This window comes from Homalodisca vitripennis, chromosome 8 (genome assembly GCF_021130785.1).
Source record: "Homalodisca vitripennis isolate AUS2020 chromosome 8, UT_GWSS_2.1, whole genome shotgun sequence".
Lineage (NCBI taxonomy): Eukaryota > Metazoa > Arthropoda > Insecta > Hemiptera > Cicadellidae > Homalodisca > Homalodisca vitripennis.
Genome location: NC_060214.1, coordinates 35,982,619 through 36,010,610, shown reverse-complemented (window position 1 = coordinate 36,010,610; position 27,992 = coordinate 35,982,619). Strand labels below are relative to the sequence as shown.

The following is a 27,992-nucleotide window of genomic DNA, read 5'->3' as shown; positions in this document are numbered from 1 at the left end:
ATGCACGTTTGTCAAAGAAATGCTTCTGGTGCAATATTATGGCAGACAACAGAATAAAACAGGAATAATATAATTATGCGTAAAATTACAACAGTAGTACACTATTACGTTAAAATGTGTAAGGGTTTACAATAGTGTTCTAGCTTTGTTAGTTCGACTGTGAAGTGGTAGCTTGTGATTTTAGCTCCTGCACAGTGACATCGCTTGGATTAATTTTCTCCAGTCTGGATGGATTTCATGACTTTGGTCCACCAATTAGTTTATTAATGTATTAACATTTTAATGGCTGAAGAAGGGGGTAGATTTCAATCCTCAAAACACTTTTTTGTAATATATGATGATGGTGAATGTCCGAAATCTTACTATCCTTTCAAAGTGTTGTTGTTAACATATGATGATGAACACAACAAAGTGAAAATTGGTAAAAACCCCCGTTTTACTTAAAACCCAAACATGCCAGAACCCAGCATCATATCAGAAGCAGCACAAATGAATGCATTCTGGCGTGGTTTGAGCTTAACAACTTAGGCTTACACAGGATTTGATTGGAGTTATACTGGAGACGGCGAAGCATTTTATAATCTTTAATGATGTTATGGTGGACTGTAATGTTAAACAAATTTGCAAAAACCAACACGCAATAATTATCTGCTGAGGAAACTGGAGAATCTTAACACCAGTTTCTTGTTAAAACCCTACCACCAATTATTCCATTGCCATAGTAATGTTGAAATCATCTTGAGGGAACAGTTTAATGATGTGATAGTGAGTTTTTAATGCAGAAGATAGCTGTTCAGTTATAACTTTCAGAAATTTGGAAACCTCAAAGTTTACTCTCAGTATCAGCTGTATTCTTTATCTAAGAACCAGTGTGCTTCACTTTCTGAACTCGCTCAATTTGCCTCATCAGGCAGAAGTTACTGCCAATATGAAATATGCTCATGAGAACCTTCATATGCGGTAAAGGAGCAAGACAACTAGTACAGTATTTTCACCATTAACCAGGCAGCTTTAAAGGCATAGGACTCTTTTATTTAACACCAAACTTGTCTAGGATTTTTATCAGGTTATTGAGACTATATAACCAACTGTCACAGTTGGGTTCCTAGTCATGAGAGTTTTGGGTGACAAGGGTTAACGCCTTGTCAAACTTAGGCTTGGTGTCCAACATGACAGGATCTCCAGAGTTCTGTGGAACTCGTAGGTGTGAATCTTCTAGGGTTGTAGTTTATTTCCAACAATATAATAATAAAATAGGCTATTTGGTGAAAACCTCCAAAATTGTTTAACTTTGGTAAACAATATCTTCAAAGTTAATTGAATTTAATGGAAACAAGTTAGGAATGAAATAATAAAATTAATAAACACTCAAGATAAAAACTTTTATTTCACAAAAGAACACTATCTAACAGCAGCAGTGGCACGAGCAGCTTTCATCTGCCGGTAAGCTTGAATTGCATCAGTCTGCGCTGAGTCTAGCCTGCGCCGATCGGATGCTGATAGGTCCCTGCGCCGACCACTCAGTTCTCGGTTCGATCTGCCACTTGAGGCCAAGATCTGTGTCAGTAGGAGACCAGGTTTGCTTCCAGGCTAAAACAGCAGATTGGTTTTCTAAGTAGATTTTAAAACTTATTTACGATTACAAATACTTTATCTTTCATACGTTGCAAGGATATTTACTATTATTATACAGTCAAATAGTGTAACTTGACAGGGTTTACATTTTTAACTTTTAATATGGGACCAAAATTTGGTATTTTTTGGTTAGGGGCAATCTTGTAATAAGTGCAGTTTTTTAACCTATAGAGGTTTACTGTTTTTGGTTTTTCTAGGTGTGGACATTAAAAAGCTAATTTCCCTTATCCATACTTTTATTCACCTGTATAGTATAGTCACCTGTGCTAAACATTTGTTTGTTAAAAACTAAACATTTAAGAACTATGAAATTGCCAACAAATACAGTATGCCTCAGTAATAACTGCATTTTATGAACTGCATTAATTTTCCCCACTGTACCCTTTTCCCCTGCCTGCTTTATTCTTATAAAAACGGCTGACAATCAGACCTACCCTTCTCGCTGAGTCAGCAGCCACAGCCTTCCTCGGTAACGCCGTGAGCTGTGGTGGCCGGTGAACGACTTCATTGAACTCCACCTTGTCCTGGAGTTTGGAGAAATCATCTTCTCTCGTTACTTCCTTCTCGGGCAGCTCCTGCTCAGCCCTCCTCGCCTGAAGTTTCATTCGGCGTCTGGCAGTTTTACTCAACCCTTCTTGCTCGGCTACATCTGGTCATATTGAACACAATATAGTAGTATTAGAGTTTTTATTGAGTTCCAATTGAAATAAAGTGAAAATTTGTTTACAGTAGAAACAATGGTAAACTAAAATGCAAACATGTTTCCACTACATGGAACAAGATGATTGTTAACCATTTGAACAGTAAAGACGCAAGTCATGTTGCCACACTAAAAGCCACGTAACGACATCACTGTTTTTTTTTTTTTTTTTTTTTTTTTTTAATTTTGTGTTATTGATAATGGAAGGTTTAAAAGGTTACAAGGATTTCGGACATTTGCCATCGTTACACTTTTTTATAACCTGTAACGATGGCAAATGTCCGAAATCCTGTTAACATCACTGTTGCATTTTTATATTTATCTTAAAGCATTTATCTAAACTTCCTTTTTATATGACCGACACAGACATGACTCCACGAGTTTAGTAGCAAACTATTCTTGTTCAAATTACATCCACTAGGTGTCAGGAGTGTGTAATGTGTTTTGCTACTAGGCATGGTCAGTTAGCTTGAATGAAATGCTAGGATATGTCCTGCCTTGACTGTGACTGCTCAGCTGTTTTTTTGGATTTATCTTTTTTATATGATGTAGACTTATACAATGTAAATATCTATCTACTTTATTTTTCCTTTTACTTATTACCAAAATAGGGAGTTGATAAAATTGTTTGAAAAAGTGGTTAAATAAGACTTTTTAAGCAGAAAATAGTTTCTGATCTAAATTTAGATCAAATAAAAATACAATAAAAAGTTATTCAGGCCTAAAACATTTTTTTAACTAATTTTTTGGGGCTTGTTTAGATGTTTGGAAAATTACTACTCAAAAGGTTAATAGTTAATATTAATATAACAAACTATAAACAATTTAAACAAATATTTGAACATACCAAATAAACTTAAGTAAAGGCAAACTTTCTCATACAAGACAATTAACCTTACTTATTTGAAAAGTATCCTAACTCTGAAAACATAACAACTACTATACTAAATAAAAACAAACATGTTTCATGCAAATAAACCTACACCAGCAATAAATCATAATCATAGCTTGATCCATTACTATAGTTTGAACATATGAAACAAAAAATATTACATAACGCCAAACCACAAATGTAGGAACACAATGATTCCAATATTTTCTGTTTAGCAGCAAGAGAATCAACTAGGTTAAGCAGCACGTGGTGTGACATACTTCTACCTTCTTTAACCTTTTACATTCCAGTGTACTATTTTCAGAATTGTTCAACTAATTTATTGATCACTACCGTAAACCAACAACACAACTCATTCACTATCGTACAAATGATATTTCTCTTTACTCTGTTAAGGTTTCACTCACCTTTGCGGTTTTTCTTGTGTTTCCGTTTTTCTGTAGCCAGTATCTTTTTTTGGAACATTTTCTCTATCGGATCCAACTCAACTTTTTCAAACGTAACCTCCCCAGTCTTCTTATCTCTCTTCATCTTCATGTTGTGCTTCACTTCGAAATTCACCTTAAACAAATACAATTATACAATAAATTTTAAAAATCTACTTATACTGTATTTCTAGGCTATTTGAGAAATATTTTATTTCTCAATAAACTATTATGAACAGGATGGATTGTAAGGCTACCATGAGGACAATTGTAATAGGCTGATTTTGTAAACAACATCTACCTAAAATGTAATCTGAGCCAACATGATGTGAATAGTTGTTCCAGGCTAAAGCTGTGGATCACCCTCTATAAAAACTACACTTAGGCCTTACACTCCATACTATGTTTAGGTACTAATGAATCTAGAGATGTGTCTACTCTATATCTACTAGATGAGGAAGAGTACTGTGCAACCTCGTTAAGTCGGACCCCTTTGTCAGATCTCCGGGTGCCCAGATCAGATCAAGAAATTTTAAAATTAGTTTTTTGTCGTTTGCCCAGACTTCCAAGCTTGGCACAGATGTTTGTTTATCAGTAGACTGTTCTTAGAACTCAATAATTACATGTATTGCGACTTGTTGCAATTAGGATGTTGATAATAGGGAGGATATTGATGAATAAAACACAGAAAATATCACAGTTATAATAAAAGCAGAAGCAGCATCTCATTTCGGCGAATTAATGGCTTATTTCAAGCAACATGAAGAGACAACACCTGCCGAGCTTCTCATGTTGAAAAAGATGCATGACCGCACAGCATTCAAAGCTGACCCAACTCAAATTAACAAAATTCTTTCACAAAATTTTAATTGTATATATTGTATCGTACTTTATCATGATGTGTAGTTTAATTGTTTTTCCGGGTTAAACAAATAATGTATTGTTTGTACATGATGTTCTTAATTTTTTTTCAACATCCTCCGTTCAACCCTGAATTTTTGTAATGTCGGATCAGCCACGATCCCGGCTAGTCCGACTTAACGAGGTTGCACTGTAATTAACATTTCACACAATCTTGCCTCCAAAACAAATTATTAGCTGAAAAACAAACTAATAAAACTGAATTTGTTTTTTGAAACTGAGGACGTCATCCAAATTCTACTTTACTAAAACATTTTGTTCCCGTGTTTCCTTATTTGAAAATTTTTTTCCTGTTCACATTAATTAAACTTGGAAGTTAACACATTGACTGTGGCAGATGCATTACAGAGCAGAATCAGACTGAAAGAACCAATATCACTAAATATAAAGCTAGAGTGAATGTGTTAAATCTTTTCAACAAAACAATAGACTTTGCCAAATTAAATTCCCATTTATAGGACATACTTCATTGAACTCAGGTGCAGAAAACATTATACATCCACATGTACAATACCTCTACAGTAAACGGACTTCAATAATAGACAGCACTCATTCAATATTAATGTAACAAGTATATACAATAAAAGTTCAGTGGCTTGAGCTTTTTACTTTGTGTATTCTGATGTTAATTTTATTGGTTGGATATAACTTTTTAGCCACAATAAAAACCACTGTTAGACAGCAGAGGAGCATTTGCACAACGACACATTTCAGTGAAACATGTGTAAAGCTTTTTGTGCAGGTAATTGTTTAATTTTATAGTAGTGAAATCAATCTCAACAATAGTGTGTTACAGTCATCACTCAACTTGACTGACTTTGAGACATCTTGAAGGTTAAAAGATTGTGTGTGGCTCTCTATCAAATATATATCGCTATTGTATGTAATACTGACATGAGTGTTCAGAGAGAGAACACAGATATATCGCTATTGTTGTTTGTGATGTTGATGTAAATATTCAGATAGCAAACAAAAGCATATTACTATTGTAAATGATGTTGACATGAGTGCACATGTATAGAACAGCAGCTACATTATAATTTGATGTAAGACTAAAACGAAGAAAATCAACTAAAACTGTAAATGGTTTACATATTAACACTTTCGCTGCGGGTCGTAACTCTGGTTACCACAGAGTCTTTGTTCCGAAACGAGGTCAGTGTGCGGCCAGCACTCAAGCTATTTCAATGCTGTATTTCTAACTCCTCGGGAGGTACTTTTCCCGTGTTTTTATGCACTTTGTTTTTAAATTAGACTTTTTCATTATTTTAATGATTTTAAAAGTTTTTATAGTAGTAAGTGGTTGTGTAACATAATGGATCTTCCCCCGAGACCACGTGGTGTACAATAACCAAGTTCTAGGCATACAACAGAGTCAGTATTGAGTTCAGATGATGAGGATGACAACATGGACGATATGGAGTACCAGAGAGACACAGAAGTTGAGGATCCTGATAACGAGACCAATCCATCCCAATGGAGCGCTCACAACTGGATTGGAATGAAAGATATTCCCTTTACTAGACAGGAAGGATTTTTAGTTCCTTTGCCAGATGACAATTTCCAATTAGTTTTTTCACAATGCTTGTGGATAGTTTTTTAGAGGGAATTGTTAAGGCAACCAACAAGTACACACTTGAGTACACTTTTTCACATTTTTATAAACTTTCACATTCGTTTTGGTTTATATATTTAACGTATAAATATTGTTTCTTTGTATAAAACGAATAAAACATACCTTACTTAGCTACAATGTATTTATTTGGAATATTCCCACTGCCATAAAAGGACGTTCCCTAATGCGAGCAGTAACTAGAGTTACCAGCTGGCAAGGAAGACTGTCCCTAGGAGCTAACAGTAACCACAGTTATCACATTCCCAAAATGGTAGAGAGTGATAATTATTGTGAATAATGAGTAATTTTCAGATATATCATATTTCAACCAAAAGTAAGTAAAATTGTATTTTAAAAAACTTTCAGCATATATGGAACTCTATACGAGGTATGGCTATTAAATAACGGGCCTGACGCTGCAGTGGAACGAGTGCGCATGCGCCAACCAACAATGACCAACAGCTGTGTACTTTGAGACTTCCTCTTCAGAATGCAGTTAGTCTCGTTTCTGTAAACAAAATCGTTGTGTCATAACCTTCATTTATGTAAGTGTTGTTATTTTTTTTGCCGGAAAAATGGTTAGCGTAATAATAGAGCAACGAATTGTTATTAAATTTCACGTTAAACTTGGAAAAACCACTACCGAAACCTATAATTTACTAAAAGAAGTGTATGTCAGTGAATGTTTATCACGGACTCGTGTTTTTGAAAGGTTTAAGCGTTTTCAAGATGGTCGACAAGACGTGGAAGATGATTCGCGGCCAGATCATCCTTCAACATCAAAAACGGAAGACAATGTCGAAAAAGTTGCTAATTTGATTCGGTCTGACCGACTATTAAGCATTCGTGCAGTTGCTGAATCTGTAGGCATTGATAAAGAATGTGTACGGCAAATTTTACATGACAATTTGAACATGCGAAAAGTGTGTGCAAAAATGGTACCAAAAATTCTTGTGATTGATCAACAAGCATCTCGTAAAAATGTTTGTACTGACACTTTGAATGCCATTGAAAATGACCCAAATTTATTGGAAAGAATAATAACATGTGATGAATCGTGGTTTTTTACTTATGATCCGGAAACGAAGCGTCAATCCATGCATTGGAAGACCTCAACTTCACCAAGAGCCAAAAAAGCAAGAATGAGCAAGTCAAAATTTAAAGCAATGATGATTGTTTTTTTTCGACATTCGTGGGATTGTGTACCTTCACTGGGTTCCTGAAGGTCAAACAATTAATCAACATTACTATCTTGAGGTACTTAATAAACTACGTGAAAGAGTAAGAAAAAAACGACCCGAAATGTGGAAGGACAAATCATGGATTTTGCACCAAGACAATGCGCCAGCTCATTCCGCGTTATCTGTCAAGCGGTTCCTGACCAAGTACAGCATCCCAGTGTTAGAACATCCACCTTACTTGCCAGACCTAGCACCATGCGACTTTTATCTTTTCCCTAAGGTGAAATCTGCATTGAAAGGTACAAGATTTGAATCCATAGAAGCTGTTCAAGAAAAAGCGGCAAGACTCCTGAAAGAGTTGACAGAAGATGACTTTCAGCATTGTTTCCAACAATGGAAAATTCGCATGGAGCGTTGCAGGGGGGTGATATTGAAGGTGATAATAAGTAATTATGTTTAAAATGAAAATAAATTTTTTTACAATATCAGTCCCGTTATTTAATAGCCATACCTCGTATAGGGATTTTTAGCAGCGAACGTGTTAGTCATTTTCATAGAGTTGAAAAAGACAAAGTGAACATTAAGCGCTTTCTCCTAGAAAATTGATTTTAGTACACTTTTACAACATTATCAGCAACTCAAGTTACAAATATAAATATATTTAATATTAGCTACACTTTTTAGTCACATTTTTGTGACTGCCTAATCATTGTTTCATTTCCACAGCATGCACAAAAATGACATCTGCATCATAAGTTAAAATCTCTGGTATGAAAAAATGTAATAAATATCACAATTCTTTTGTACACGGATAGTCCAAAATCTAAATTGTAATATCCTTTACAAGTCAGCCTTACCTCCTTGATAAAACTGTTTGTTGCAAGTCTGACCCGGTTCAAAAAGACCTTATCTGGTTCTCCACGTTTCTGGACTAGTACAGGCAGTTCTCTGTCAGGCCTAGTCATCCCTGGAAAAGTATCATCATGCTTATGTTTAGCAATTACCAGCATAACTCCAAGGCAAAGTTCCATGCAATTCCTTCCTTTGAAGAGTCACTTCCAAACTTCACTTTCTTGGAACCATTTTACAAATACATAATATCCATTCGAGCATAGTTGGAAGATAGGTAGATTTTTATTTTATGTGTGGCTAATGTGTCAAAATATCAAACTGAAGATGCATTATTAGTTTGAAGGTTAATTTTGTGAAACATTGACTGCATGACCACCATAAGTAGTATTATTAACGAACTGGTAACACTTGAAAAAATGTATAAAATCCCATAATTTTGAAGCCCTACAAGATTGAAATTTAAATAATTGGTTTCTACAAGTGTGGACTTGGTTTGGTTGCAATCAACTAGAAATTATGTTTAAACGTATTCACTTGTAATGAATCTATGTTACTGATACTCTCAAAATGTTTTATGGTTGCTATCTTTAAATCTTACGAGATATTGAAACATTTAAGAACAAAAATGTAAATAAGCTGACAATTCTAAAACACTTTTCTGTTTTGCAGTAAAATAACTGTGATATAATCTCCTTTACTCTACCTTTTACCCCTTGAAACCCTAAGAGATAGTCTATCGAAAAATGTGAGAATGTAAAGTTGCATACCCCTTGATCTTCACCGTATTTGTAGGAGAAAGTTTACAGCTCTCTAACCACACACACACAGATCACAATTCCGAAGGAGGTGAATAAAAATTTTCAAATCAGTTTAGAATTTTTCCTTTAAATATGTTTAGCATAACTGTTAAAAATGCTACATCCCTAATGATCACCAATAATTATGTACAACAATCTTCTGGTTGCCAATCATAATCTACAGTATAGTTCATGTCATAAATTGTTAGACTATTACAATCTCAAAATATTTCCTTTCTACATCCTTCAATTTTTACTTCCTCTCGAAAACACAGTATTGACAAGCAAATAATATATATCAACATGAAATATAACCTCTTAATAGAGGTGTATTGCCAATTGTGACTGATTATCAGGAGTCACGTTCAGAAAAGGTATGAAATGATAGCACACAAAAAAAGCCAAAATCTGCAACTGACTCCTGTCAGTATCAGCCACATATTCCATCAGTGCAACATGACACTGTACATGTGATTCAAATACAGCAGTGTATGTTTTAAAATTTCTTTAAGACTTCTCAATTAATTTTTAGCATTTAAATATCTAGAAATCTCCACTAAACGTCTAAGTAGAATACCTACAATTATAAAATATGTGATTTATTTGTTCTGAAATTTTAAAAGATCTAATTCTGAAGGTCTTGATTTTAGAATATATTTTTATATGATAAACAAATAATCTTTTATCTCTAAAATACACCCTAGAATTTTGTTGAATGGATCCAGACACACTCTGTATATCATTGTATATCATTAACCCTTTTAACCCTGGCAAAAAATTTTTGGGCATACTGAAAAATACTGGGTCAAAATTCGCGTTTTTGTAGATATTTTTTTTCAAAAATCATAACGCCTTTATTTTATGACATAGGATCATAACTTTTTTTATTTTCTTACAAAATAAAAGTATTTTACGTAAAAAAAATACTTAAACGCAAAATTAAAATTAATAAAAATATTTAAAAAAACAAATAATGTCAAAAAAAATTTTTGATTTTTTTATTTTGAAGCATAAAAACTAGTTTTCATGAACACATTTCATTAGACAAAATTATATTCATAATCATCACAATGTATTTCTAAGTCAACATACAAAAATTCAGACACCTACCTTCAAAAACTTGGAAGAACGATGAATTGTTCAAAATTGTGGTAAAATCAACAATTTGTCCATTTTACAAGTCAATAGTGGTTTCTGTGTCTTTGATGCACTTTTATAGTAAATAACACAAATTGACTATTGCAATAAAAAAAGTATGTTTATAAATTATAAAATAACTAGAAAAATTAGAGTTCATATCTATTTACATATTTACATAATTTACGGTAAATATGTTGGGAATCTGTAGTAGACCAGTACATAAATAAAATAAATAAATAAATAAGGCCTTTATTCTTGAGCGGATTTCAGTTTACAATCTGTTTTACAAATCGACTCACGCCAAACTAATCATAACAGTACAATTCGTATTTTAAAACTGTGACACCCAAATATTGCGTGCTGGTAATTTACATAGAAAATTCATACTTAAACAACAGTACATCATTAAGGTACCTATACAGTTTTAACTTCCTTTTTGAAAGTTTTAACAGACAAAGTCTTTATAACTGGTGGTAAGGCATTGTACTCCTGGGGTCCAAAGTACGAGAAGGACCTTTTTGTAGCCTCCAACCGCACACGCGGCAGTTGCAGCTTGTCGTCCTGTCAAGTGTGCCGTTCTCTTAGAGTCGCTCGCGCCACTAGTTTCCGTCTCAGGTAAGAGGGTTCACCAGTTACCAAAACCTTATGCACCAATGCCACAGTTTGGAGCCTACAAATATCTTGAACAGAGTGTAAATTTGCTCTTTTGCGATAAGGTGAGATGTGGTCAAATTTTTTTAGATTATAAACAAACCTCAGCGCACTGTTCTGTATCCGTGCAAGGATGACATTTGCCTCTTGAGTTAAGCAGCTACCAAACACTGGAAGGGCGTAATATATTGATGGAAATACCAGAGAATTTACAATATGCAGCTTTGAAAGCATTGGAATTAACGCTCTGTATCTATTCAAAACTCTCAATTTACACATTGCACGTTGAGAAATCAATTCAACATGTTTAAGAAAGTTTAGCTGATTGTCAATTATAACTCCCAGGACTTTAACAAAAACACGATCCTCCAAACAAATACCCTCAACAGAAACAGAGAGAATACTCCTGTTCATGGTCTCTTTAATGGATGGTGAGCAAAAATGCACCACAGAACACTTATTTGCATTCAACTTTAGGCCATGTCCCTCCGACCACTCTTTAACCCTACGCAGATCAGCATTGAAACACTGCACCGCTTCATGGACACCTGGAGGGGGATATGTTAGAAGCACCTGAGAGTCATCCGCATAGGAGTAGAGTGAACACGAGGACAATGCAAGTTCAAGATCAGCAGTATATAAAATGAACATAACAGGCCCTAAACATGACCCTTGAGGAACCCCTGTATCCTTCGACAGCGAGGAAGAGCAGTTTTCTTTTACCTTCGTCACCTGACTCCGTCCGCTCAAATATGAGCCAAACCATTTTATAGCGATTTCATTAAACCTATAGAAATTTAATTTGGCAAGAAACAGTTCATAATTCACTGAGTCGAACGCTTCAGAGAAATCAAGCGTCGCCAAAATACTTCCAAAACCTTTATCTTTCGCTACATGCAGCTCATCCATAATGTTTATCAAGGCGGAGGTAGTGCTGAAAGACTTCCTAAAACCAGACTGATGTACAGGAAGAATATTTTCAGCCTCAATGAAAGCTGTCAACTGATTCACCACTACCTTCTCAAGGATTTTTGACATGGCCGGAAGGATCGATATCGGCCTAAATTGGGAAATCACACTTGGATTGTTTATTTTGGGTATGGGCGTGACAAGACTTTGCTTCCAGCATGATGGAAAACACCCAGAAGCAAGGGACAGGTTAACCAAATGCGTAATAGCTCCCAAGCAATATGGGCTCATGGCTTTCACTAGCCTGATAGATATTCCATCAGTCCCCACAGCCACTGACGTAATGTTATTCATTATGCATTTGATCTCACCCTCAGTAACTGGCACAAAATTGAAACCATGCGCTAGATCCTCACAAACATTGTTTCTGTAGAAATTCAGTTTCTCGAGGCTAATCCCGCTTCCACCACCCATGCCTGCAAAGTACCTGTTGAGGTCATCAGCTGAGAATCTTATATCGTCACTATTACGGTCATTTTCCAGCACTCCACCGGACCGTAAAACACCCCAGAATGATTTAGAGTCCTTACAATTCAGCTTGTCGTGAAAGTAATTTCGTTTTGCTCTTCTGATGGCGCAGTTCAATTTACATCTTTATTGTGGGTTTAGGATTGAGTCCCATGTTCAAGAGAACAGTAATAAACGCTTTCTTTCTGGTAAAGTGACGATTTTCCACATTCTTGCACTTGAATTTGGAGCTAATGTGTCATAATGTTTACTAATGTACCCCCTAGCATATCTGTTTGTTTCATTTACAAATGTGGTAAGAAGATTTACTGTAAAAAATAATGAGAAATAATCAATGGGTTTTGAATTATGAGGAGGGCAATGCTTTGGCCCAGGTGTCTCAAAGAATAGAATATTATTATGATCATAGCCTGGGTCATTTTTTACATCACAAACAGTCCAATCATCATTGGCATCATTATTTACAGGGTGTAAATTATCATCATTTACATTTTCTTGAATAGCAGGTAGGTCTAGGTTGTCTGAATTAGCGATTATATGTTCAATTGTATCACTAACATTGTCATGAGTCATATTTACTGGTTAATCATTATTTTTCTCCTCAAAGTAGTACTAATTTGGATAATACGTGTGAACCCCAGCTGTGCTGTTTCAGTGTTGTGTCCTTTATTTTAATTTAAAATGTAGTTTTTTTTACCCAATTAGTGGTTAAAACTATATAAAACAGTTCTTAAAACATTTTTGTTCATAATTTACATAAAAATGTTTAGATTTTTTTCGTAATCTTTTTTTTCCAGTACTTTTCCTACAACTAACCTTACCCGTTAACTTTAATTGTTTTCAGTGTTTGTTTACTATTAGTAGTTTTTCAAGTGAGAAGGTAATGGACAACTTAAAATTTGCCCCTTCAAACAACTCAAACTGTTTGGATTTTGATACCATAACTAATGATCACAATTATTGTTCTAATAAGCAAACAATGAACATTATTTCAGGAAAAACTATTTCTAATGACGATGTCAATAATCAAAACGAGTGGCAAATCGAAACAACTAGAAACAAAAGACATTTGTCAACAGCCAACGTTTCAGATGTTAAGAAACCTTGTAGACCTACAGAGTACGTTGCAAAAACTGCTAGACCTATTGAATTGCACAACAGATTTGAAATGCTGAGTAACGCCAACCTAGGCTCTGAAGAAGAAACGATGAATGACGACAAATGTAGGACGAAGGTGAGGCCTCCACCTATATTTGTCCCCAACATTGTCAACATAAGTAAAATGATGGTAAACATTGAACAAGTAATTAAAAAAGAGTCATATTCATTTAAATGCATAGCTAGAGATAAAGTAAAAATTAACACTGATACTATTGAAGCCTACCGCGCATTAGTCAAACATTTAACTAACATGAAAGTAAACTTCCATACATACCAAATAAAGGGTGACAGAGCTTATAGAGTAGTGCTTAAGAATATGCACTTCTCTACGGAACCCCAGGAAATTAAAACAGCTATAGAAGCTTATAACCACAAAGTTAGGAATGTGTCGAACCTTAGAAGTAGCAAATCTAAAGATCCACTGTCAATTTTTTTTGTAGACTTAGAGCCAGCATCAAACAACAAAGACATTTTTAAAATTGAATTCCTACTAAATGCCAAAATTGTACTTGAGCCCCCTTACAAACGTAATGATGTGGTGCAGTGCAAAAAGTGTCAAAGATATGGGCACACAAAGGCTTACTGCTGGTACCAAAACCGCTGTGTAAAATGCGGCTCAGATCATGATACTAGCAGCTGTAATAAATCTGTAAATGTTCCTCCCAAATGTGTATTATGTGGTGGTGAGCACCCAGCCAACTATAAAGGTTGCTCTATTTACAAAGATATTAAGAAAAAGGCTTTTCCACCTCTAAGACCAGCGTTAAAAAAAGACACTCCTCCTCCAGTGCAAGATCGAGAAGTAGATAGACCTATATCTGTTCGTACTCAAAATTCAACAGGTAATCAGTCTCAACCAGTATCACCAACCTTATCTTATGCTAGAGTGGCATCAGGTCAATCAAATATAGAAGCAAATCACAATCTGAATCAAATAATTGATGGATTTTTAAATAAGTTCGAAATGATGATGTCTCAACAAGCCCAGCAAATAGGTACATTAATTAACCTATTGACAACTGTCATATCAAAACTAAAATGAATAGATTTTATAGGATTGGACTCTGGAATGCCAATGGCTTGGCCCGACATGGCCAAGATATTCAACTTTTTATTTCAATACACAAAATAGATATTATTTTAATTTCTGAGACCCACTTTACAAACTTAAATTTTTTCAAAATCCCAAATTTTACTTTTTATTCTACAAACCACCCTGACAATACGGCGCATGGAGGTAGCGCTGTGCTAATCAGAAAACAAATAAAACATTATGAATTACCTAGATTTCAAGAAGATCATATTCAAGCTACAAGCATAGTGGTTGAGGACTGGATGGGACCACTTACATTTTCTGGTGTTTACTGCCCCCCGAGGCACAATATTACCAAACTTCAATTCAACGAATTTTTCGAAACTTTAGGGCCTCGTTTTGTAGCAGGTGGTGACTTTAATGCCAAACATGTCATGTGGGGTTCAAGGTTGATTAACCCTAGAGGTAGAAATTTGTTAAATTGCATGAATGACAATCACTTGAGTTACGTATCTACAGGGGAACCAACCTATTGGCCTTCAGATCCCAACAAAATTCCAGATCTTCTTGATTTCTTTGTTACGGGAGGTATTTCTCCTAACTATATGGAGGCTGTTTCATCTCTTGATTTGTCGTCCGATCACTCTCCGGTCATCCTATCAATAAGTTCATCATTTGTATTGAAAGAAAAGGCAGCGTCCTTATCGAATAAAGGCACAAACTGGGTGAAGTTTCGTGAAACGTTAAATGACAGTTTAAGTCTTAATATATCACTTAAAACAAGAGAGGAAATAGACAACGCTGTGGAAATTTTTAATTATACTGTTCAGAAATCTGCTTGGAGTGCAACGCCTGAACTTAATAATACAACGTGTGGCAATATCAATTACCCAATATATATTAAGCAGCACATTGCTCAAAAACGTCGCTTACGAAGAATATGGCAAAATTCTAGAAATGTAAGAGATAAAACAATGTTTAACAGAGCATCAAGACAGTTAAAGATTTTGCTTAAAAACTTAAAAAACATATGGTTTCAAGAATTCACTTCAAATCTCTCCCCAACTGAAGCAACAGACTATTCTTTATGGAAAGTAACAAAAAGCACAAAGAAACCGCAAGTGCCCATTCCTCCAATATCTAAACCAGATGGTTCTTGGGCGAAAAGTAACAGAGAGAAAACTGATTTGTTTGCTGCATATTTTAGTAATGTTTTCAAACCATACCCTGTAGATAACAACTTTGATAATAGACATGTTGTAAAGGAGTTTCTTGATTCACCTAACCAACTCTCACTACCTATTGGCTCCTTTAAACCATCTGAAATATATGATGAGATTAAAAATCTTAATCCCAAAAAGGCCCCTGGTTATGAGTTAATAACAGGTAAGATACTACAAGAGCTTCCTAGGAAAGCCATACTCTTTCTTACCTTCGTATTTAATGCTATTTTGAGGCTTGAATACTTCCCATCACAATGGAAGGTGGCTCAAGTTATTGTTGTTCCTAAGCCAGGAAAACCTCAAAACGAAGTAATGTCCTACAGGCCAATCAGTCTACTACCTATACCTTCTAAATTATTCGAAAAGTTATTTTTAAAACGACTTCAGGTTTTTATAACTGAATGCAATTTAATTCCCAATCATCAGTTTGGTTTCAGAGTGCACCACTCCACTATCGAACAAGTCCATAGAGTAGCTAATATAATAAGGCAAGATTTGGAATCAAGAAAATTTTGTTCTGCAGCATTTCTCGATGTGAGTCAAGCCTTTGACAAAGTGTGGCATGAAGGGCTTCTATTTAAAATAAAAAGTCATCTACCTCACACTGTTTACAACATTATAAAATCTTATTTAGAACGAAGGTATTTTCAAATCAAGTTTGATGATTGTCTTTCAGATCTGAATGAAATAAACTCTGGTGTACCTCAGGGAAGTGTACTAGGACCAGTGCTGTACTTAATTTTCACTGCAGACATTCCAACTAATCAAAATTCTTTGACAGCAACATTCGCCGATGACACTGCCGTACTGGCATCCCACTCCAACCATGTTGTAGCATCACAAATTCTACAAACTAACTTAAATTCTATCACAGTTTGGCTTAAAACTTGGAGAATTAAAGTGAATGAAACTAAATCTGTTCACGTCACATTTACGTTGAAACATGACACCTGTCCACCAGTGTTTTTTAAACAACATTCAAATTCCTCAAAGAAATGAAGCTAAGTATCTGGGTGTACATCTCGATAGGAAGCTGACTTGGAAACCACACATATGGAACAAAAGGCTCCAATTAAATTCAAAATTTTCAAAACTAAATTGGCTTTTTGGGAACAAATCCCATTTATCAATAGAAAGCAAACTGTTGTTGTACAAGACTGTTCTAAAGCCCATCTGGACGTACGGAATTCAACTGTGGGGAGTTGCTTCTACATCAAATATTGAAATTATACAGCGTTTCCAATCTAAAGTTCTCCGAAAGATATTACAGGCCCCATGGTATGTTCGTAATGAAGTCATTCACAGAGACACGAATATCCCTTTTGTTACTGAAGAAATTCCAAAGTTCTGCATCAAGTATCAAAACAAATTAAACTCTCATCCTAACTACTTGGCTATTAATCTGCTGGACAACAGTGACCATCAATTTCGGCTAAAAAGACATGATTTCTTAAACTTAGCTGATCGATTTTAAAGATGAACAATCTCTTAAATGTTTATGTTAATTAAGGTTAATGAACTTTGATTAACCATGTCCTTAAGATTTATCATCAAATTTACTTATTGTTTGTTGTATATAAACAGATTGTAAATAAATTAAAGTAAAAAAAAAAAAAAAAAAAAAAAAATATTTACTGGTTATGTTTACAGTTTACATAACCAACTCACATCATAAACAAAACTAAACTGCAATCTAGTTTCTTCACCAGCTGGACAGTCAGGTGAGTCATGTAGACAGCTGACAGATGACAAAGCAACTTTCAAAGCAGTCTGCTACCAAGACAAGTCTTACAAATTATATTTATTTCCTTGTTTATAATTTCATTACCTAACAGCTGATTTAAAATTGGTTAGACTTAGGCAAAATTAAAATACCAATAAATAAAAAAAAAGTGAAGGTCCTATATAAAGGATGTCGGTATTTTTAGCAGAGATGAAGGACGTCCTACATATAGGACCTCAGTACTTTTGGCAATAACTCAACGGTCCTATATATAGGACGTCAGGGTTAAAAGGTTTAATTAGTTAATTATATACAGAGTGTTTATTTTATCTCTATGGATACTTCTGTCCATGTCTACTGAAATGTATTTACTTATTTAATTGTACTTCTAATTTTGTTGGAAGAATAAGTTGAAAAAAAGAGTATTAAGGAGTAAAATGTAAACACTAATAATAATAGTCCAGGCCAAATTCTAGACTATAATAACAGTCCCACATTATATATTCATTGTTGGTCAATACATTTAGGCTACACTATAACAATCACACAACCTTTTGCACAATTACTTACCAGGTAGAACCTTTTCCTTAACAGCTAGTTTTGAAGTGTCCATTAAATTAGTATTTTTCTTTTTATTCTTCTTTTTTACTTTATTGAACATGCCTTCCTTGGTCATCTGCTTCAGTTTTATAAGTCTCTCAAGACTCTTTGGTATTTCTTGAACATCAATATCCTTTGGTGGAGCATTGATGCAATGTTTTAGCCTAAAAAATAGCTACATCAGAAGGCTGAATATTTGTTTAGACGGTACATCATTGTGTAGAAAAATATAGTTGTGGAAAAGGGTTAGGTTATTTTTTTCATTACTATCTTCAAAACTACAGCACATAAAGAAACTATAAGTACAAAACAACATTAAGTAAAAAAAACAAGGGATTTTTTACATAGCCTACCTCAAAATATACCAACATAAGCACCAGTGTTAATCTACACACACCAGATGACAAACAGCTTTAGTCCACGTATGTGGAATCATGTGAATTGTGACCAACAACAGCAGGAATAAAAACCACCACACATCAGAACAAGTCGAATTGGAGTGAGCTGAGGAGAAAATTATACTGGTGGAATGGCTTATTCATGCTGGTAAGCTAAGGGTGAGGAAATCATTACATCTCAGCAAGACACGAGCAAGTCTGCCAGCACTACCCTCGCACTTTGTGCAGCACATTATGTGAGTGTACTACAGATTCTTTGGTTCAACTTTGCTCTGTACTCTGTTTGGTCTAATCCTCTCCTTCAAGATACAAACAATTGTTCATAAAAAGTTTGGAAAACTATGTATGAATTTCTCTCTAGGTTTATAAATAACATAGTAGCCATTTTGTTACAACAGGTATTTTTATTAATACAAAGGTATTGTAAATGTATATTTAGGCAATACGGTGGTAATCAAAGTTCACACACAACTCTCTGCACAATTACTTACCAGTTGGAACCCTTTCCTTAACAGCTAGTTTTAAAGTGTGCATCAAATTAGTCTTTCTTTCTATTCCTCTTTTTTACTTTATTGAACATAAATTAATGTAATATATATACAGGGTGTACATAAAGTCCTGCACTGGTATAATATTTTCTAAACGATAACAGATAAATGAACAAGATTTGGTACATCAATACTACACCTAAAAATCTACTTTTTGAAGGAACTATCAGTTTTCTGTAATATCATGGGGACGTCCCGCAAGGAGTCAGAAGGAAATTTTTAAATAGGAGCATAGGTCAATATGCACATCATTTTAAAGGGCTTATCTAGCAGAGTTTAATGCCGCAAACCGCACTCAAAAAGATTGATCCAGTACAAAATGGCGGCTGTTCAAAGGTTTTACTTGGTTACATTTCATTAGTAGCCATAACCCCGGTAAAGCAAAACTGCAACCAAACGAATACTGCAGATAAATACTACATTGTGATTGTCAGTTGTACAGAAGTGAATTATGATGTAGGTTATCCTCAAGGGGTACAAATTTGGTCCTAATATATTGATAACGGGGAAAACCTGATAACAGTAACAATTAGAAAGCTCTTATCTTTGGGTCGCAGTTTGGACTTTCCAATTAGCCAGTCTATTCATAGTAGGCTAGTTTTCTTGTTTTAGTAGTGCTGTCCAACCTTTCTATCAGTGCACTTTAGTGCAAAAGAGTTTGTCGTATTGCTTGTAGTTCTTCAACTACACTATGTCGCTTGACGAACGTGAACGTATAACACTTCTTATGATGGTTGGTTGGGGAAACAACAGACGATCACACGAGGAAGCATGCCATTTATTTCATGACTACTTTCACGAGAGGCAGCCAATTTCTAGAAAAACTGTAGGGAGAACTGTTCAACGCTTTATGGAAACTAGAAGTGTTTCCGATCGTCATAGGACAGGAAGGCCCGCTACTACGACAACTGAAGGCAACTCTAGATGTATTGCAGTAATTTATTGAGAATCCGCAAGAGTCCCTACGCTCAGCAACACAAACTCATGACATCTCTGTTACGTCTGTTAAAAAGATTCTGAAAGGGTCTAATTTTAAGCCTTATAAAGTTGATTTGGTGCACGAACTCAACGAAGATGATTTTGATCGACGTATAGAATTTTGTGAAACTATGATGGCCAAAATAGATTGCAACGAAATTGATGCAAAAAATATTGTGTTTTCAGACGAGTGTTCATTTATGCTGAATGGAAGCGTAAACAGGCACAATTGCCGTTACTGGAGTAGCGAAAATCCTCACTGGATGCGGGAGGCACATACGCAGTATCTACTAAAGGTGAATGTCTGGCTTGGTGTGATAGGTACCCTACCCAGTTGGTAGGTCCTTTCTTTATTGAAGGAAATTTAAGTGCAATATCATACCAACGTTTGCTAGAAAATGAAATTACACCAGCACTTCGAAACATGTTTGGAGAACATTACCAGAATATCTGGTTTCAACAGGACGGAGCACCCCCACACTACGTCATTGACGTAAGAGCCTATTTAAACACCGTTACCAATATATTAGGACCAAATTTGTAACCCTTGAGGATAACCTACGTCATAATTCACTTCTGTACAACTGAAAATCACAATGTAGTATTTATCTGCAGTATTCGTTTGGTTGCAGTTTTGCTTTACCGGGGTTATGGCTACTAATGAAATGTAACCAAGTAAAACCTTTGAACAGCCGCCATTTTGTACTGGATCAATCTTTTTGAGTGCGGTTTGCGGCATTAAACTCTGCTAGATAAGCCCTTTAAAATGATGTGCATATTGACCTATGCTCCTATTTAAGATTTCCTTCTGACTCCTTGCGGGACGTCCCCATGATATTACAGAAAACTGATAGTTCCTTCAAAAAGTAGATTTTTAGGTGTAGTATTGATGTACCAAATCTTGTTCATTTATCTGTTATCGTTTAGAAAATATTATACCAGTGCAGGACTTTATGTACACCCTGTGTAGTATACACTATTTTGAATGAAAACGTGTCTGACAGCTTATAGCACAAATAACATGTTCATTGCCGTTGTACTTGTGGCCATTATTCAAGTACAATACAAATGATTTTACTTTGTTTGAATTCATTTTTAACTACATTTACTTCCTTTCAACACCTTTAATTACAATACAATAACAAGATAAACTTATAACAATATAAAAAATAAACAGCAGAACGATAGGTACTGTAACAAATAACAAATAATTAGATAACAAATCCCTATCACAACTTAATGATCTGGTTAAAAAAAGAACAAAACAAAAATATAATTAATTTTGATGGTGACAGAAGTATATTTGAATTTTGAATATAATACAGGTCAAGTGCTGACTACATTAAAAAAGAGAGGCCATAAGGATTGGATAACACTTCACGAACTTGTTTCTTGAATTAGGCAAGAGAGACACCGAAGCAGTCAATATCAGATAAAACTAGGCTCTCTCCCTCACCAACCTCAATAGACCGCTATTATAGCTATAGTTTGTACACAGACATCCCTGCCAAAAGATAGATTTGGATCTCATTGAATGACTGCGAAGGCAATACCGTACAGCAACATAGGGCATTCAATGAGACCGTTCACCAGTTTAGAGTAAGCTGAGGTCAGATCTCCTGTGCCTCAACAGTGGGGACTGTAACTCCTACAGCCTCTCTAAAACAGCGACAGGGGTCTCGAGATACCCAGAAGTCTACATCCCAGCATTCTTCTAAAACGTAAATGGATTTTTTTCTAGCATGTTGATATGGCCCATTTGGTAAGGGCGCCATATGGGTGAAGCATACTTAAGTACAGGTCAAACCAACGACCTTAAGAGAAAAACCAGTAACAGAGGAGATCTGAAGTTTCTGGTGTAACCAAGGATGAAGTTGGTTATTGTCAATACATTAAAAAAACTGACAATAATTGAAATTGTAAATAACTATTTAATTGAAATGTTTTGTATTTGATAGTTTAGATATTTCTAATTGATAATTTGGGAAGGAAACAGGATTTTTTGTGACATTTTCCATTTTTCAATGATATAATATAACTAGTAACACTACGTTTTGAGATCTGCAATCTGATCTCTTCCTCAGGTGACTATATAACTACAATCCAGGTTAAAGTAAACAAAACATACCAGAGTGTTGTGACACACATAAGTCAGGAACCACCACAGCCATGTTGTGTGTCTATTCCATGCACACTAACTCTAAAACATACACTTAATAAAAACTATACACTCACCAAAAGATTCTGTTCTAACATATACATTGCCATTGTACTTGCAGCCATTACTAAAATAGGCCTACCATACACATGATTTTACTTTGTGTGTTGATTATAAAAGATTGTAGTTATGTTTTAGGTTAGTTATTCACCTGAGGAAGAGATCATATTGCAGGTCTCGAAACATAGTGTTATTGGTTTTATTGAATCGCTGAACAATGGGAAATGTCCGGAAAAAAACCTGGGTACTTTGGGATTATACCGAGCACACCCAGACATGAATCGTTATTTGACATTTTGCTTCTACTGATTACTAGATTAGCGTAGAACAATATTTCGTCAATATAAAACAGGAATTGTCTTATCGCAAACCCCCCCCATCCTCAGACAGAGGTCAAAGTCGAGCGGTCTAGTAGATAACGTGATTGCAGAGTCTCGTCGCCCATTCAGCTGGTGCGTCGCTTTGTTGTACTTCCGTGTTTTACCCCTACATTTCTCCAAACACAAAAATTCAACAAAAACAAACATTACCAAACAAAAACTAAACTCTTTATTGAAAAAAATACTCAAAACTTGTTTTTATTCTTGATCACACTCCGCCACCCAAAATGCGAGTGCCTCCGGCCATCAGCGCGGGATTCGGCAGCACCAAAGGTCAACAAAAGAAAAACATCCCTCGAGATAGTACCTATCAGTAAAATATCAAATTCTAGAGGGGCTGATAAGAAATATAAATTGAATTGTAATGGAAAGGCAATTATGTACCGTGCAAAAAACTTAAATAATCATGTGATGCCGTGCGGCCTGCCGTAATCAGGATTCTCGAGAAAGATAAGATAACAGCGACAACAATACCTGGAAATGCTTGTAAGTTTGTAATTTTGTAATAAAAAAATTTTTTTTTCGTTCTATTATGTTTGTTTCTATAAATTTATATTTTTGTGTTCTTCATACTCGTGTGGTCAGTATATTCCCAAAGTACCAAAACCTGTTGCCTTCACAATCCTTCCATTGTCAAAAACAAACTTCAAACAAAGAATTGATAATTTAGTTCCTTAATTCGATTGTGGAGTTAGCGTTTAGTATACTCCAGCCTATTGAAGTTGAGTAATGAATACCACGGTTTATCCATAAGACAGCAAAGGCTACAACACAGGATGGTTGTTACCTGTTCTGACTATAGAACATTCAGGTAAGTTATTGGATACAGATAATGGCTGCAGTATAATAAGCGGCCATCACGACAATCAAATCCTCGATATTCATGATTATCTAAAACTACTGAAATCAAAATGTGAAACCAAATTATGTTAAAGGTATTTCATATTAAAGTATAGTTCGGTTGTTTTTATACCTTGAAATGTAATAAATTAATGATTCAGGCTAGCCTATGCATATTTAGAAAATATAACGAACAAAACAGTGTAATGTTTAATTACTTTTTACAATTTTAAGGATAAATGTATCTGATACCTTGTGACACAAATAACATGTGTACACGTCACCATTGTAATTGCAGCCATTACTCAAATACCATAAACATGATTTTACTTTGTTTAAATTATTTTGGACCATAATGTATAACCGAATTATGTTATAGGCTTTTAATATGTATTGTAGTTTAAGCTATATTTTTTTATATGTAAAAGAAATATAGATCATTAATATTATAGAAGATAATAATACTTTAGTTATATCTTTATAACGTTAAAAAACAAACCTCTATAAAATGAAAGCCAATCTGCAATATTTCTGCATGTACTGACGACATCAAAACTACATTAATTTATTAATTTAGGAAGTGATAGTTGGTTTGGTTGCAACTAAACTAATACATAATTGATAACACATTCAATAAACCAAACTTAAATTAGAGGATAAAAAAGTAAAGTGTGTTTTTTGAAATGTCGTATTTGATCTGAATTTTCTTGCAATGAAACGCTAAATTTTTATTCCAGTTTTAATTCTTGTTTTCAACTCCTTACTACAAACTAGACACTTTGGGTTTAAAGGAGCAAAATCATCATTTTGTAGCCATTTGAAATATTGGTACTTTGGGATTATACCGACCACCACACCAGTATGAAGAACACAAAAATAGAAATTTATAGAAACAAACATGATAGAACGAAAAAACAACTCTTCAATTACAAAATTACAAACTTACAAGCATTTCCAGGTATTGTGATCGGTATTGTTGTCGCTGTTATCTTATCTTTCTCGAGAATCCTGATTACGGCAGGCCGCGCGGCATCACGTGATTTGCACGGTACATAATTGCCTTTCCATTTCAATTCAATTTATATTTCTGATTAGCCCCTCTAGAATTTGATATTTTACTGATAGGTACTATCTCGAGGGATGTTTTTCTTTCGTCGACATCCTTCGGTGCTGCCCCGCGCTGATGGCCGGAGGCACTCGCATTTTGGGTGGCGGAATGTGATCAAGAATAAAAACAAGTTTTGAGTGTTTTTTTTAATAAAGAGTTTAGTTTGGTAAATGTTTGTTTTTGTTAAATTTTTGTGTTTGGAGAAATGTAGAGGTAAAACACGAAAGTACAACAAAGCGATGCACCAGCTGAACGGGCGGCGAGGCTCTGCAATCACGTTATCTACTAGACGCTCGACTTTGACCTCTGTCTGAGGATGGGGAGGGGTTTGCGATAAGACAATTCCTGTTTTATACTGACGAAATAGTCTTCTACGCTAATCTAGTAATCAAGAAGCAAAATGTTAAATAACGATTCATGTCTGGGTGTGGTCGGTATAATCCCAAAGTACCGAAATATTCTTCAATGTTTAAAAATACATTTTTACACAAAAAGTGCATCTTCATCACCATTGTTCTTGCTGATGTCATTACTCACTATGAAAATTATTCTATTTTGTTTTAAGTAACTTATTTTTAAACAATATTTTTGTTTTATTAAATAACTGCTTGCAATTATTAATTATGAATATCTATAGGTCAAATGTATTTATATTCAATATTTTCAACTAATAGTTAATTCAATTGTCATGGTGGTCACTTTTAACACTGCAGGCCAGATAATGCTAAAAACCATATCAAGAAAAACAATAACAAATATAAGAATAAAATTATACGACTACAGTATAATAAGCGGTCACCAACACAAGATATTCATAAATAATCATTGCCAGTTTTCTTTATTTAGACTATATAAAGCTGGTGATATCATTACCAGCTGTTGTTATTTCGTTTATGTAAGAGAACGCTAGTGGCAACGATAAGAACAATGGCGATGTATATGCTCAAAATGTTTTTATAAACACTGAGCAATGTTCTAAATGATTACAAGATAATGACCTCGATCTTTTAAATCCAAATTGTCCAGCTCTTTATTGACAAGATGAAAACTAGGATTAAAGGTGAAAATCAAATCAAATAGCGTTTCGCTACTAGAAAAGTAAAAACAAACACAACATCTAAAAACGATCTTGAGAAGACTTGTTTTTAACAGTCTAAATTTGGTATTATGAATACAATGAAAAATTGTGTACTATTTTAGTTTAAATCAAAGAAACTCGCTGTTTTATTTATTAATGTACTTTTCACATCATCAGTACCTGCAAAAATACTATTTCAGATTGGCTAAAGTAACTGCAAGTACTACATTGCTCAAACGCCGTTTAAATAAAGTTTAGCCGAGCTGTCCAAGTCGTTAGACTTTGGGTCTGAGTTAGAGATAGTGCAGGTTCAAATCCTGTCTGCGACCATTGCACTTTTATCAGTACAATCAACCTCTTACTGAATAAACTCTCCACTTTATTCTGTTTGATAAGATCCTCGCACAGGCCAGTGGCCCATGAAGACGGACAGAATAAGGCTTGAAAAGAGATCGGTCGACCTCTCCTTCAAAAAAAAAAGAAATTAAAGTATAGCTTCATTATAATACGATTTTAAAAGCCTAAAACTTGATTCAGTTCGTGTTTGGAAATAAATTCAATATTAAAATCATGTGTTTCATTATTGACTAATGGCAGCAAGATCAGTTACGTACATGTCTTCTTTGTTTCATAAGCAGTTATGTTTATCCTTGAAAATACATAAAGTAAGTAAATGTTATGTTTTGGCGTAATTATATATTAATATTTATACATTAATTTCTATCGTACCAGTAAGATTAAAGGCCGGGGCTGCAAATCACGAATTTGACGTTACCAACGTATTCTGCTCACCCTCCTGAACAAAAAATATATATAGTACTAGGGGGTGCAAATGACAAATAACATGATTTTAGGGGGTATATTGATAAGTGGTTAAGTTCCTACTGTTTTAATGTTCAGTTTGTGTGCTGTGTCTGGATAATCTGTTTACTTGAATATTATCTGCGGCCGGGACTGATAGCATATCTGTTATCTGAGTTCTCCGGGGCATGGGTCAGTTCTACACAAGATATCGTGTTCAGTAGGTCGGATTGAGTGAGTGCGTTTACAATGATGAATCAACCATCCACTAGTTCAACCAACCCTAGTGAATTGTGTGTGTCGGAGTGTTTCGTATGGCACGTAAAGAGTTTACGTTTTAACCGAAACGAAATTATCTCTTTTTTAATTGAACATGGAATTTTTTTAAATGAGTGTATGTGTTCGTTGTGCGGTCGAGTGGTGTTCTTAAACCGGGAGACTTTGTCGTTTCGTTGTGATAGACCACTTTTTTGTTGCTGCTGCTCAGCTATATCCGCCAACACACTAATGGTAAGTGTTCTCTGTTAATATCCATCTATATATTTGAGTTTTTCATGATTTATTTAGTTTTTTAACTTTACATAATTGCCTTTGCATTACATTTCAATTTATATTTTTGATCAGCCCCTCTAGAATTTCATATTTTACTGATAGGTACTATCTCGAGGGATGTTTTTCTTTTATTGACATCAGCGCGGGGCAGCATCAGAGGCACTCGTAATTAATTTTTTTCTCGAAATTAAGAAAAACATTATTAATTTTGATCAAAATTCTGCTCATTTCTGTATTATTTTTCATTTACGTAACTTGCAAAGATGGCGGTGCAACCAATGACGTCATCACGAGGTTCAATCATTGGCCACAAAAGGTCACGTGACGCTAGACGTGGATGTAGAACATGGAGATATTACTGAAAAGATTTTATTTTTTATTTTCTAGAACTTTGTTATTTCTCATTTCCACCCCATCAAACCTTATACTTTTTTGTTCTATAGGACGATTCCAATAAGTTAATAACGCAAAACTCGTATTTTACCGCCCCGGCCGTTAATATGATAATTACCATTTCTATGATTGAAAATTAGCAAAACCATGTTGTTCTTTGAAATATCTATTTAAGTTATTTGTTCTGACAATTTGCTTTCAGTCTTTTGGCTGGTCATTGATGATTCGAATCATTCGATAACCATAATCCGATTGTGTTGGAGGCCGCTTATTAAAACCATTTAGAGTACTAAAACCATATCACCCAATTGTACCCTGTAAAACTATATCTTGCACTGGAGGACAAGCACAATACATTAATAAAGTTGAAAAACCGATTGGCAGCACCAGCCTAACCTCACTGATACCATATATTAAACTAATACTCAATGTAATATAAATAAATACACAATTTCAAATTTTTAAATAGCCTATATGGCTCAACAAAAATTGCCTACTTACGCTTCCTCCCTTAATTCTTTCTGGGCTATTGGATCCTTGACTCCTTTGTGTTTTTTACCAGGAATTCGTCTTCCCATTTGATAAATAAAACTTAAGACAAAAGAAAGATAAAAAGGTCAAGAAGATATAAAGAATTCTAAAAAGTTAAGTACATATCAAACCACAATGTTTCAGAAATTGTTTTAGGTTATGTTTTTGGTCAGTTTTTTTT

General features: G+C 34.7%; 1 protein-coding gene across 1 annotated transcript; it reads right to left on the bottom strand.

Annotated features, from left to right (window-relative positions):
• Window positions 1-1,370: 1,370 nt before the first annotated feature.
• Window positions 1,371-27,992, bottom strand: LOC124367557 (coiled-coil domain-containing protein 137-like). The gene is made up of 6 exons (XM_046824490.1): window positions 27,782-27,992; window positions 17,957-18,150; window positions 8,227-8,336; window positions 3,635-3,788; window positions 2,070-2,284; window positions 1,371-1,590 (listed from the first exon to the last, which is right to left on the bottom strand). Exons 1-6 carry the CDS (start codon window positions 27,856-27,858, stop codon window positions 1,402-1,404), a joined length of 939 nt encoding a protein of 312 aa, XP_046680446.1. The 5' UTR covers window positions 27,859-27,992; the 3' UTR covers window positions 1,371-1,401.